Source organism: Eimeria maxima, genomic scaffold (genome assembly GCF_000499605.1).
Source record: "Eimeria maxima Weybridge genomic scaffold, Emw_scaff380, whole genome shotgun sequence".
Taxonomy (NCBI): domain Eukaryota; phylum Apicomplexa; class Conoidasida; order Eucoccidiorida; family Eimeriidae; genus Eimeria; species Eimeria maxima.
In genome coordinates, this window is record NW_013563829.1 from 7,184 (window position 1) to 19,683 (window position 12,500).

At 54.4% G+C, this 12,500-nt stretch overlaps 3 protein-coding genes across 3 annotated transcripts in view; 2 read left to right on the forward strand and 1 right to left on the reverse strand.

Annotated features, from left to right (window-relative positions):
- Positions 1-969: 969 nt before the first annotated feature.
- On the forward strand, positions 970-1,566 carry EMWEY_00030810 (hypothetical protein; the record flags this gene model as incomplete). Its single annotated transcript, XM_013478303.1, has 2 exons — positions 970-1,064; positions 1,365-1,566. The coding sequence occupies 2 exons, from the start codon at positions 970-972 to the stop codon at positions 1,564-1,566; spliced, it is 297 nt and encodes a 98-aa protein (XP_013333757.1).
- A 561-nt stretch (positions 1,567-2,127) lies between these two features.
- EMWEY_00030820 (hypothetical protein, conserved) lies at positions 2,128-6,857 on the forward strand (the record flags this gene model as incomplete). The annotated part of the gene is made up of 2 exons (XM_013478304.1): positions 2,128-2,533; positions 3,055-6,857. The coding sequence occupies 2 exons, from the start codon at positions 2,128-2,130 to the stop codon at positions 6,855-6,857; spliced, it is 4,209 nt and encodes a 1,402-aa protein (XP_013333758.1).
- A 612-nt stretch (positions 6,858-7,469) lies between these two features.
- EMWEY_00030830 (hypothetical protein, conserved) overlaps positions 7,470-12,500 on the reverse strand; it is a gene marked incomplete at both ends in the record, with an annotated part of 5,594 nt that continues 563 nt past the window's right edge. Inside the window, 9 exons of the mRNA XM_013478305.1 lie at positions 7,470-7,557; positions 7,952-8,952; positions 9,127-9,392; positions 9,537-9,772; positions 9,921-10,606; positions 10,751-10,962; positions 11,138-11,237; positions 11,395-11,681; positions 12,179-12,500. The exon at positions 12,179-12,500 is cut by the window's right edge and continues 267 nt beyond it. Of these exons, the coding sequence (XP_013333759.1) occupies positions 7,470-7,557; positions 7,952-8,952; positions 9,127-9,392; positions 9,537-9,772; positions 9,921-10,606; positions 10,751-10,962; positions 11,138-11,237; positions 11,395-11,681; positions 12,179-12,500 (3,198 nt within the window). The remainder of the gene's footprint in view (positions 7,558-7,951; positions 8,953-9,126; positions 9,393-9,536; positions 9,773-9,920; positions 10,607-10,750; positions 10,963-11,137; positions 11,238-11,394; positions 11,682-12,178) is intronic.

Consider the following 12,500-nt stretch of genomic DNA (forward strand, 5'->3'; position numbering starts at 1 on the left):
AAATAAATAAATAAATAAATAAATAAATAAATAAATAAATAAATAAATAAATAAATAAATTGAATAAAGTTAAAAATGTATTTTTGTGTACTGCCACAAAAAACAGACAATTGCTGCGCCTGCAGCAGCAGCAGCAGCAGCTGCTGCTGCTGCTGCTGCTGCTGCTGCTGCGGTTGCTGCAGTTGTTACTGCTGCTTCTGCTGCAGCTATTGCTGCTGCTGTAACTGCTCCTGCTGTTACAGCAACTACTGCTGCAGCCTGTACTTGCCACTGCTGCTGCTGCTGCCGCTGCTGCTGCTGCTGCAGTTGCTGCTGTTGCACCTGCTGCAGAAGCAAACGTTGCTGCAGCGGATGATATAAGAAAGGAGGCTAATGATGCCACCAATACTGCTGCTGCTGCTGCAGCTGCTGTTGCTGCTGCTGCTGCTGCATTTGCTGCTGCTGCTGTTCCTGGTGCAGGAGAACTAACTCTCTAACCGTCCCAGAGGCATGGCCTCTGCTGCCTTTGCTGCTGTTGCTGCTGCTGTTGCTGCTGCTGTTGCTGCTGCTGTTGCTGCTGCTGTTGCTGCTGCTGCTGCTGCTGTTTAGCTGCTTGCTGTATCCTCTATAGCAGGTCCTAAGAAGACAGGGGCGAGGCGCAGCGCAGCAACAACAGCAGCAAATATACGCAGCCGCTGCTGCAGCCGCTGCAGCAGCTGCTGCTCAATAGCAGCAGGAGTTAACTCCCCATCTGCAGGCTTAAATGCAAACATCCTGCTGCTGCTGCTGCTGCTGTTGCTGTTGCTGCTGCTGCTGGTATGGTTACTGCTGCTGTTGCTGTTGGGCCTGCAGCACCATACATAACGCATGCACAGATACACGTCTTACGCAAGAGATGCACACGAACTGTATGCTGCTGCTGCTGCAGCAACAACAGCAGCAGCAGTTGCTGCTGCTGTTGCTGCGGGTGTAAATACAGGGCGCAAATATATGCGCAGATCACAGCAGCAACAAATGCGACGACAGCAGCAACAGCAGCAGCAGCAGCAGCAACAGCAACAGCAGCAGCAGCAGCAGCAGCTCTAGTATGTATCAAGACAAAAAGGAGTAATATTATTAATTAGTAAATAAAACTTACAGATAACAACTCCCCTCTGCTGTTGTTGCTGCTGCTGCTGTTCCTGCTGCTGTTGTTGTTGTTGTTGCTGCTGCTGTTGCTTATAAGCAGTTTATCTATACAAATAAAGGGAAAGAGGAATATATATGGGGGGCGCTGTGCATGCATGCAGCAGCAGCAGCAACAACAGCAGCCGATACAGGCTGCGCAGCAGCTGCAGCATCTGCAGCATCTGGCTGCTGCTGCCCACTGGGCCTCGCGTTGGCAGCAGCAGCAGCAGCAGCAGCAGCAGCCTTCTGTACGATCTTCTTTGCTGTTTTTATCCTTCTGCTGCTGATTATGTTTATAAAGGGAAGGGAGTCTTACAACTCTTACTGTCTTATAAGGTGCAGCAGCAGCAGCAGCAGCAGCAGCAGCAGCAAGAGCAGCAGCAACAGCTCCAGCAGCAACAGCTGCAGCGGCTGCGGTAGCGGCAGCAGCAGCGGGACAGCAGCGGATGCAGCTGTTGCTGCTGTTGTCCCTCTTATAAGAATTAATATTAAGCTTTTATTTACTTTGCTGCTATTAACTGTGAGTCTGTCTTGCTGCTGCAGAGCAGCAGCAACGCAGCAGCAGCAGCAGCAGCAGGAGCAGCAACAGCGGCGACGGGGTGGATCGATGGCGTATGAGTAGGGGCCCCTCGCCCTTTTCTTTTCTTACACACCCTTGTATCTTGCTGCTGCAGCAGCAGCAGCTGCTGCTGCAGCTGCTGCCGCTCTGACATCCTTGCAGCAGCAGCAACGACAACAACGTCCGCAGCAGCAGCGACAGCAGCAGCAGCAGCAACAGCAGCAGCAGCAGCGTGGTCGAGATGTCTTGTTGCTGACGCTGCTGCTCTACAGCATACCAGTAAGGAAGGAAATTTGCTGTTCTGCAGCAGCAGCAGCAGCAACAACAGCAACAACGGCAGCAACAGCCCCCAGGAGCAGCAGCAACAGCAGCAGCAAGAGCAGCAGCTCCTGTTGCAGCAGCCAACCTAATGTCTGCATGCAATGCAGCGCTGCTGCCACGAGCAAAGCAAGGAGCACTACCTGCCTAGCCAGCCGCCGCAGCAGCAGCATCAGCTGCTGCTGCGGCAGCAGCAGTGGCTGCAGCAGCAGCAGGAAAATATCCACCACCATCAGCAGCAGCAGCAGCAGCAGCAGAAAAATCGGATGCAGCTGATGCAGCGGCAGCAGACAAGGCTCGAAGTGCAGCAGCAAAAATATCTGCAGCAGCAGCACTGGCAGCACCAGCAGCAGCAGCAGGAGGAACAGCAGCAGCAGCAGACCTGGCAAGAGCAGCAACATATTAAGCAGCAGCTGCTGCTGCAGCAGCAGCTGCAGCAGCAGCAGCAGCAGCAGCAAGAAGCACCAATCCTTGAGGGTTTAGTACTTAAGAGGGGAAACTCTTGGCCTTGTGAGTTCTTTATCCTCCCTGCTGCTGCTGCTGTTGCTGCTGTTGCTGCTGCTGCTGTTGCTGTTGTTGCTGCTGCTGTTGCTGGTCCTGCTGCTGTTGCTGCTGCTGCCCTTGCTGCTGCTGCTGCTACCGTTGCTGCTGCTTCCGCCGTTGTTAACGGTTGTTGCTGCCTCTTGCCAACGCTGCTGCTGGTTGCGAATGTTGCTGTTGCTGCTGCTGTTGCTGCTGCTGTTGCTGCTGCTATCTGCTAATACTACTGCTGGCTAACGCGAGTGCTGCTGCTGCTGCTGCTGTTGCTGCTGCTGCTGCAGACAGTTGGGCGTTACGTCTTGTGCGTTTGTCTCCTCCCTATTTACTATATTACCCCCAAAGTCATGTAGGGGGGGCCCTCCGTCCTGCTGCTGCTGCTGCTGCTGCTGCTGCTGCTGCTGCTGGGCCCCCAAGAGGCTTGCTGCAGTTAGGTGTACATACACTCGTGCTGCAGCCGCAGCTACCCCTTGATTGCTTCGGTAGGCAGCAAGCATATTTTCTTGCTGTTATAGAGAATGCTGCTGCTCTCTATTGCTGCTGCTGCAGCAGCAGCAGCAGCAGCAGCAACAGCTACAGCAACAGCAGCAGCAGCAGCAGCAAAAGAGGAAACTGCAGATGCGCTGATCTGGCGTTGCTGCTGCGGGCGGAGGAGGAAGAGCAGCAGCAGCAACTGCAGCAACTGCAGCAGCAGCAGCAGCAGCAAAAGCTGCTAGCAGGAAAAACGGGTACTGGTTGCCGCTGCACACTACGACCAGCAGCAACAGCAGCAACAGCAGCAACAGCAGCAGCAGCAGCAGCAGACACAGCAGGGCATTACCAGCGTTCTTTATTAGGGGGTCTCTTCTCAAGATGGCGAGGCAGCAAAGAGGAACAGGAGCAGCAGCAGCAGCAGCAGCAGCAGCAGCAACTGTTGCTGCTGCAGCAGCAGCAGCAGCAGGGTGGTGGATGTGACATGGGCTGCTCATGGATGTATAGACCTCCTGGTGCTGCTGCTGCTGCTGCAGCAGCAGCAGCAGCAGCAAGACCCCTTGAGAGGAGGAGACCATTTCCTTTATCTAAGGCATTAGTAGAGCCACAGGAGAGCAGCAGCGGGCAGCAAACTCCCGCAGCAGCAGCAGCAGCAACAGCAGCAGCAGCAGCAGCAGCAGCAGCAGCAGATGCAGCAGCAGTAGCAGCAGCATTAGTTCGTGTATTTGCTGCTGCTGCTAGCAGCAAATATTTATTTGCCTTTAGTAATAAAGAAGAACAAATTATGTGGGGTGCAGCACTGCATGCAGCAAGACATGCATCTCCTGCTGCTGCTGCTGCTGCTGCTGCTGCTACTGCTGGTGCTGTTGATGATGGCGAACAGCCAGCACCACTAGCAGCAGCAGCAGCAACAGCAGCAGCAGCAGCAGCAGCAGATATTGACAGCAAAGGGAGGAGACAGAGGAGGAGACCGAGCTGCAGTTTTAGTCTAAGACCTCATCTAAGTACTCCTCCTTTCCTTCCTTGTACTGATGCTGCTGCTGCTGCTGCTGCTGCTGCTGCACCTGCTGCTGCTGGTGCTGGTGCTGCTGGTGCACCTGCTGCTGTTGGGGGTAGTGGTGGTTGTTGTGGTGGTGGTGCACCTGCTGCTGCTGCTGCTGCTCTTGCTGCACCTGCTGCAACTTTGCTGAGGATCGGTCTTCCGCCCCACGCAACAGCAGCAGCAACAGCAGCAACAGCAGCAACAACAGCAGCAGCAGCAACAACAGCAGCACATTGCTGCTGCAGCAGCACACGCTGCAGCGCATCTGCGTGCGGGACTTCTGTTGTTACCTCAGAGGGGACTGTCCCTTCGTGGGCATCCTCTGCTGCTGCTGCTCCTACTGCTGCACCTCCTGCAGCAGCACCTGCTGCACCTGCTGCTGTTGTGCCTACAACGCAGCAATTGCCGTACCAACAATACGTCCAACGGCAGCAGCAAGTGCAGCGCCAACTGCAGCAGCAGCAGCAGCAGCCGCTGCTGCTGTCGGACCTTTCGGGTGGACCCTTGCCGCCTCTCCAGTCTGGTGAGCATATAGGGCAGCAGCTGCTGCTGCTGCTGCAGCAGCAACAACAACAACAGCAGCAACAACAACAACAGCAGCAGGAACAACAAGAACACCAGCAGCAACACCAGCAGCAAAAACAACAGCACCAGCAAGAGCAGCAGGAACCCAGCTGCTTAGATGCTCTCCTGTTCCTGTTGGAGCGTCAGCAGCAGCACTTGCAGCAGCAGCAGCAGCAGCACCTGCAGCAGCAGCAACAGCAGCAACAGCAGCAGCAGCAGCAGCAGCAGAAGGTGCTGCTGGAGCCCGAGAGGATTCAAGTAATTGGGGGTGCCATTAAGGCCGTTAAGGATGCCATGCACCGTGAGCAGCAGCAACTGCAGCTGCAGCAACAGCAACAGCAGCAGCAGCAGCAGCAGCAGCAGCAGCAGCAGCCATGCGGGATATCGCCTCTTGCTGCTGATAGACATCTGCTGCAGGCTTTAGTAAAGGCACAAAAGGTGCTGCTGGCTGAGGAGGAATCTGCTGCTGCTGCTGCTGCACCTGCTGCTGCAGCACCTGCTGCTTCAGCAGCAGCTGCTGCAGCACCTGCTGCTTCAGCACCTGCTGCTGCAGCACCTGCTACTGCAGCACCTGCAGCAGGACCAGCAGCTGTTGCTCCGGTAGTCCCTAGGCTTGCTGTTGCAGCACCTGTAGTTCCGCCCATTCCTGCAGCAGCAGCAGCGGATTCTGCTGCTGCTGCTGCTGCTGCTGCTGCATGCGCCTTCGATCCGTCAGCATTTGCAGTAGGAACACCACGTGGTTGTGCTGCTGCTGCTGTTGCTGCTGCTGCAATGGCAGCAGCAGCAGCAGTTGAACGTGTACAGACACCTCGAGGCCAGCTGCCACTGCAGCCGGATGCTGCTGGAGCAGCTGCAGCAGCAGCAGCAGCAGCAGCAGGGACTGCAGCAGTGGCAGCAGATCCCACAAGCGTAACGGATGCAGCAGCAGCAGCAGCAGCAGCAGCAAGTGCTGCAACGGTTGCGAGTGCAGCAGTGTCTAATACGGCATCAGTTGCTGCTGCTGCGATGACAGCAGCTGCAGCAGCCGCTGCAGCAACAGCAGCAGCCACTGCTGCAGTAACAGCGACGAGTCCTTCGGCTTTAGCAGCAGCAGCAGCTGCTGCTGCTGCAGCAAACCCCACAGCAGCAGCAGCAAGCATAAGACAAAGGAGCGATGCACAGGAATCTATGTGCGGTAGTCTTTCTTTCCCTAGCACAGGGAGAAGCAGCAGCAGCAACTGCAGCAGCAGCAGCAGCAGCAGCAGCAACTGGAACGGCAGCAGCAGCAGGAACAGCTTAGGCTCGCGATTGTCTTCTAATGCAGAAGGAGGAGAAGCAATCGGAAACCTTACGGCAGCAGCAGCAGCAGCAACAGCAGCAACAACAGCAGCAGCAAAGACCCACATATCTCCAGCTGCAGCAGGAACAGGCGTAGCGCTGCAGCAGCAGGCGGAGCAGCAGCAGCAGAAGCAGGAAGAGGAGGAGCAGCAGCATGTGCAACCGCAGCAAGTACAACCGCAGCAGGAGCAACAAGCACAGCAGCAGCTGCAACGGGAACAGCAGGAGCCTCTGCAGCAGGATCAGCTGCAGCAGCAGGATAAGCTGCAGCAGCAGGATCAGCAGCAGCAGCAGGATACGCAGCAGCATGATGAGCAGCTTGAGCAGAAGAAGCAGCATGGTCAGGAGGAGCAGTCGCAGCCGCAGCAGGATAAGCAACAGGAACAGTACAAGGACCACCAGCAGCAGCAGCAGAAGGATAAGCAGCAGCAGCAGCAGCAGCAGCAGCAAGAAGAGACGGAGTTGCTGCATTCATTAGTATTAGAGTTATTAGATCGTCTGCATGTGCAGCAGCAGAGACACCCAGAGGAGACAGAAGATGCAGCAGCAGTTGCTCAGCTAAGGGAAGGATTTGCTGCTGCTCTGCTGCCGGAGCAGCAGCAGCAGCAGCAGCAGCAACAGCAGCAACAACAACAGCAGGAGGATGGTCAGCAGCAGCAGCAGCAACAGCTGCTGCTGCAGCACCGAGAACTGCTGCAAGACGAATGGTGGTTAGGATGCAGACAGCGGGAGAGACAGCAAGGGACAGGACACTTTGCAGCAGCAGCAGCAGCAGCAGCAGCAAGAAGAAGAAGAGCTCCTTATCAGCTGCTGCAGCTGCTGCCTCCTGATGCTGCTGTCTTCTCCCTAAGCACTCCTTCCTGTGCAAGTCCTCAAGGGGGCAGCGAGGCAGGAGACGACTAAGCAGCAGCAGCAGCAGCAGCAGCAGCAGCAGCAGCAGCAGCAGCAGCAGCAGCAGCAGAGCTGATGGCCGGCCCAATGCGAGGCCTCTGCTGCTGTCAAGGAATGCAGACCCTAAACCCTAAACCCTAAACCCCCATAAGGGGGCGCAAGGGGCCGCATGCAGCAGCAGCAGCAGGCAACAGCAGGTAGCAGCAGACAACAGCATAAGCTGCTGCTGCTGCTGCTGTTGCTGCTGCTGCTGCTGCTGCTCTTTTCTTTAGAAAGAAGACGCAGTTTTATTTTTCTATGTTTGTCTCTTCTCTTAATTCTTTCCTTTTTTTCTTTTTTTGTCTCCTTTTTATTTATTTATTTATTTATATTTATTTATTTATTTATTTATTTATTTATTTATTTATTTATTTATTTATTTATTTATTTATTTAGTCTAAAAAAAAATGATTGTTTGCTGTCTTGGAGTGTCACTGCGATTGGGAGTGTCTGCAACTCCAGGCTGCTGCTGCTGCTGCTGCTGCTGCTGCTGCTGCAGTAGACCAGCGGCAGCAGCAGCAGCAGCAGCATACACAGTCACTAGCAGCAGCAGCAGCAGCAGCAGCTGGTGCTGCTGCTGCTGTATTAAGCCCGCTGCAGCAGCAAGTGCAGCATTTGCTGCGTTGCTGCTGGCACCTGACCCCATACACTAGGCAGATCAAGACGCAGATAGCTGCAGCACACAGCAGCAGCAGCAGCAACAGCAGCAGCAGCAATAGTAGCAGCAGCAGCAGCAAATGCAGCAGCACTATTAGCAACCCTCAATGTGCTACAATTTAGGGTTTAGGGTTTACTAAAGTTTAAGGTTTACGGTCTACTAGGGGTTTAGACTTTTCTAGGGTTTAGGGTTTAGGGTTTATTAGGGTTTAGGGTTTATTAGGGTTTAGGGTTTAGGGTTTAGGGTTTACCTGAGTACAACAGCAAGTTGTGTATGATCTCCTTTATTGAGGGTTTGTCTTTTGCTGCTAATTTCTGTTATTCTTCTTAGTACCCTTAATAATCCTTGCTGCTGCTGCTCTCCTCTTGCTGCTGCTGCTGATGATGGCTGCAGCAGCACAGCTGTATACCAGGCAGCAAGGGAGATAAGGTCTTGCTGCTGCAGCAGCAAGAAGTGTGGCAGCACCTGCTGCTGCAGCAGCAAACCTCCTGCTGCAGCAATCTCTTCCCGTACAGTAGAAACAGTCTTGCTGCTGCTGACTGCATCTGCTGCTGCTGCTGCTGCTGCTGTTGCTGCTGCAACTTGATAATCAGCAGCAGCAGCAGCAGCAGCAAGACCTTTAATAACATCTAGTGGATTTAATGCGTTTCTTCTTGCTGCTGTGTCTGCTGCACTGTTGCTGCTAGTTAGCAAATCTGCTGCTGCTCTTAGGGCATCGCATAACAAGGTTTGCTGCTGCTGCTGCAACTGTTGCTGCTGTTGATGCGGCAGCTCCAGCAGCTGCTGCTGATGTTGCTGCTGCACCTGCAGCAGCAGCAGCAACGAGGCAAGCACTGCATCAGCAGCACCGTTAATAGACGGCAGCGCAGCAAAACCCTGCAGCAACTGCAGCAGAGCCTCTCCTGTTACAATAACCCTCAGCTGCTGCTGCTGCTGCTGCTGCTGTTGCGGCTGCTGCTGCTGTTGCTGCTGGTGCTCATTGCTGCTGCTGCTGCTGCTCTCTAGCTTCAGCAAGCGGTGAGATAGCGCCTGCTGCAAGAGAGGCAGCAGCTGCGCACTCCACTGCAGCGCAGCAGATACCGCAGGGCTGCTGCTGCTGCTGCTGCTGTAGCTGCTGCTGCTGGCAGCAACAGCGGGGGCCCCACGCCGTAGCTGCTGCTGTGCTGCTGAGTCCTTTGAAATGCAGCAGATTATCCTTGCAAGACCCCGTAGGTCTGCTGCTGCTGCTGCTGACGACGACCTCCATTGCTGCTGCTGCTGCTGCTGCAGCTGTTGTTGCAGCTGCGGCAGCTGTTGTTGCAGCTGCTGCTGCACCTGCGAGACTTGCTGCTGCAGCACGCTAAGCAGCAACGGCAACTCCAACAGCTGCAGCTGCTGCAATAGTCCAATTGCTGCAGCAGACAGGTCCGGCTGCGAACACAGCAGCAGCAGCAGCAGCAGCAACGAAAGCAGCAACAGCAGCAGCAACATAGACAAGGTGACACGCATATACGAACAGTAGCAGCAACAACAACAACAACAGCGGCAGCAACAACAACAGCGACCGCAGCAGCAGCAGCAGCAAAAAGGAATAAGTTATCTTACTTGCTGCAGCAGCACTTCCTTTTGCTGCTCTACAAGGGTCTCTAAGGCAGCACGAGCAGGCCTCGTCATGGTAGCAGCAGCAGCAGCAGCAGCAGCAGCACGCAGCAAATCAACAAAGGCAGCAGCAGGTAGCAAGTGCTTCCCTCCGCTGCGTGCCTTGCTGCTGCTGCTGCTGCTGCTGCTGCTGCTGCTGGAGGCAGCAGCTGCGCCTCCGGCGTCTGCTAGCCGCTGCAGGACTCTCTCCAGCAGCAAAGGATCCCCCACACCTGCAGCAGCAGCAGCAGCGCAGCAGCAGCATAAGCAGCAACACCATGAGCAGCAGCACTAGCATTAGCAACACAACCATGAGCAACAGCAGTAACATTAGCAGCAACACTAGCAGCAGCAGCAGCAGCAGCAGCAGGTTGTACCAGTTTCTGCAGCAACACGAGCAGCAGCAGCACAAACAGCAGGAGGGAAAAGAGAAGGATTTCCTCTTAGGGGAATAAGAAGGGAACGAAGAACCCTTGCAGGCCCTTCATCTAGCATGCTGGTGCTGGTGCTGCTGCTGCTGTTGCCGCTGCTGTGGCCTTCCTGCAGCAGTAGCTGCTGCTGCTGCTGCTGCTGCTGGGAAGAAAAGACACCAGGAAGAGATAATTCAGAGAACCTGAGCAGCAGCAGCAAAACAGATGCATCCTCTTACAACCAGAAGCAGCAGCGGCAGCAGCAGCAGCAACCGCAACAGCAACAGCAGCAACAGCAACAGCAACAGCAGCAGCAGCAGCAGCAGCAGCAGCAGCAAGAAGAAGGCTTACGCAATAAGCTGACGGGCATAAGCAGCAGGTGATTGTACAAGAGCTGCGGTGTCTATACACTGCAACTCTCTTACAAGAAAATCAGCAGCAGATGTGGCTGCTGCTGCTGCTGCTGTTACCTCCGTTCCTTGCTGCTGCTGTGGTTGTTGTTGTTGCTCCTGTTGCTGGTTTGCTGCTGATAGTACAGCAGCAGCACGGGTACGCCAGTGCTGCAGCAGGAAGGAAGTGTCTGCGCATGCATGACGATTAATAGAGTGATTATACAATGCAGCAAGGGTTTGCTGCTGCAGCAAAGAGAAGGGCAGCAGCTGCTGCAGCTGCTGTGTAAAGACACGCTCCATTCCCTCTTGCTGCTGCTGCTGCTGCTGCTGCTGCTCTCCTGCAGCAGCAGCAGAAGGGAGGAAGCGGGGAGCAGCAGCAGCATTTGCAGCAGCAAAGAAGAAGGAAACATCTAGTCGGGATAAACGGCAAAAGAGGGATCTTTCTTGTGCTGCTGCTGCTGCAGCAACAGCAGCAGCAACAGCAGCAACAGCAACAGCAGCAGCAGCAGGTTGTTCTCCTGAGCCGCCATAACCGCCTTCTGTTGAACCTCTAGGATAGAGTCGCGAGTACCTGCTGCTGCTGCTGCTGTTGCTGCTACTGCTGCTGCTGCTCCTCAGTGCAGCAGCAATGTCAGCAGTGGCGGTCTGCAGCAAATGGAGTAAACAGGCAAAACACCTAACCACTAAACCCTAAACCCTAAACCCCAAACCCTCAAACCCTAAACCCTAAACCCTCAAACCCTAAACCCTAAACCCTCAAACCCTAAACCCTAAACCCTAGCAACGTACAACAAATCTTAAGAAGAGAGAGGCCTCCATCTTGTGTGCTGCTGCAGCACAGTGCTGCAGCAGCAACTCCATTGCATGCAGCTGCTTGGGGGAGGTACCCATGAAGGGGGCCCCTTGGGGGCCCCCTGGGGGGCCCCCTCTTTCTGCTAGTGCTGCTAGCAGCAACGTTGCTGCATGCAGCCCCGCGTTGCCTTGAAGAGACAGAAGAGGCACTGCAGCAAACAGCAGCAGCAACAGCAGCAGCAGCAGCACATACAGTCGAGGAAGCAGCAGCAAGGAGAGAAGGGAAGAGCAGCAACAACGGTTGCTCCAGCTACATCAGCACAAGCAGCACGACAAACAGCAGTAGCAGCAACAGCAGCAGCAGCAGCAGCAGCAGCAGCAGACCTTCAAATGCTGCTGCCTCTAGCAGCTCTTCTCTTTGCTGCCCGTGTCTTGCTGCTCTTGCTGCTGATAGTGCAGCACTACCCAATAATTGAGGAGAGAACTGCATATACACCACAAACATTTTTCTAGGGTTTAGGGTTTAGGGTTTAGGGTCTACGGGGTCGCAGGAGAGACAACTGCCAGCAACAACAGAAGCAACAGCAGCAGGAGAAACAGCAACAGAAGCAGCAGCAGCAGCAGCAGCAAAGAGCCCGCACCTCCTTGATTCTTGCTGCTGCATAACCAGCCAACTTTGCTGCTGCTCGCTGCAGCGATTCTCTCTCCTCCCTCGAGAGAGAAGCAGCAGCAGCAGCAGCAGCTGCTGCAGCTGCAGCTGCGTCTTTTGTATCTGCTGTTGCGGCTGTCTCCCCTCTATCTCCTGCTGCTGCTGCTGCATCAGCTGCCTCCTCCGTGTCTGTTGCTGCAGCTGTCTCCTTTGTGGCAGCAGCAGCAGCAGCTGCTGCTGCTGCTGCTGCTGTTGCTGTCTCCTTTGCCCTGAAGGGAGCTGCGCATCCAAAGAAACATAAAACAGCAACCCCTTTAATCCCTCCTCCCAGCCACAGCAGCAGCAGCAGCAGCAACAGCAGCATCAACAACAGCAGCAGCAGCAGCAGCAGCAGCAGACCTGTATACTGTTGCAGGATAATTTGTTCAAAGGAGAAGAGAAGATTTGTTATTTGTATAAAATTATAATTATTTATTGTTGCTGTATATACACTCTCTGCATGCAACAAATATATACACACACAATTTGCTGCTGCTGTTGCTGCTGTTGTTGTTGCTGCTGCTGTTGTTGATGCTGCTGCTGATGCTGTGTTGGTGCTCCTGCTGCTGTTGTTGTTCTTCTTGTTCTGCTGCTGCTGCTGCTGTTGTAGAGATTGTATGTGCTGCAATCTGCTGCAACAAGAGAAACAATAACAGTCTGTATAACAACTGCAGCAACAGCAGCAGCAACAGCAGCAGCAACAGCAGCAGCAGCAGCAGCAGCAGCAGGAGACTAACCAATGAGTGCATGCATAACATCTTTTCTATCGAATGCTTTTAGACGAATTAAACAAAGAGACACAAGAGCAGCAACTGCATGCGGCAGCACGGGGCTTTTTGCTGCTGCTGCTGCTGCTGTTCCTGCTGCTGTATCAGGAGGAGCAAGAAGAGCGGGAGAAGTACTGCTTGTGCTGCTGCTGCTGCTGCTGCTGCTGCTGCTGGTAAGCTCTGCTGCTGCAGCAGACGTAGGGGAGAGAAGGAGACAATCAAAGATTTTATCACAAAGAGAGTGTCTCCTTTCTGCAGCAGCAAATCCATGCAGCAGCATAATCAGCATCTT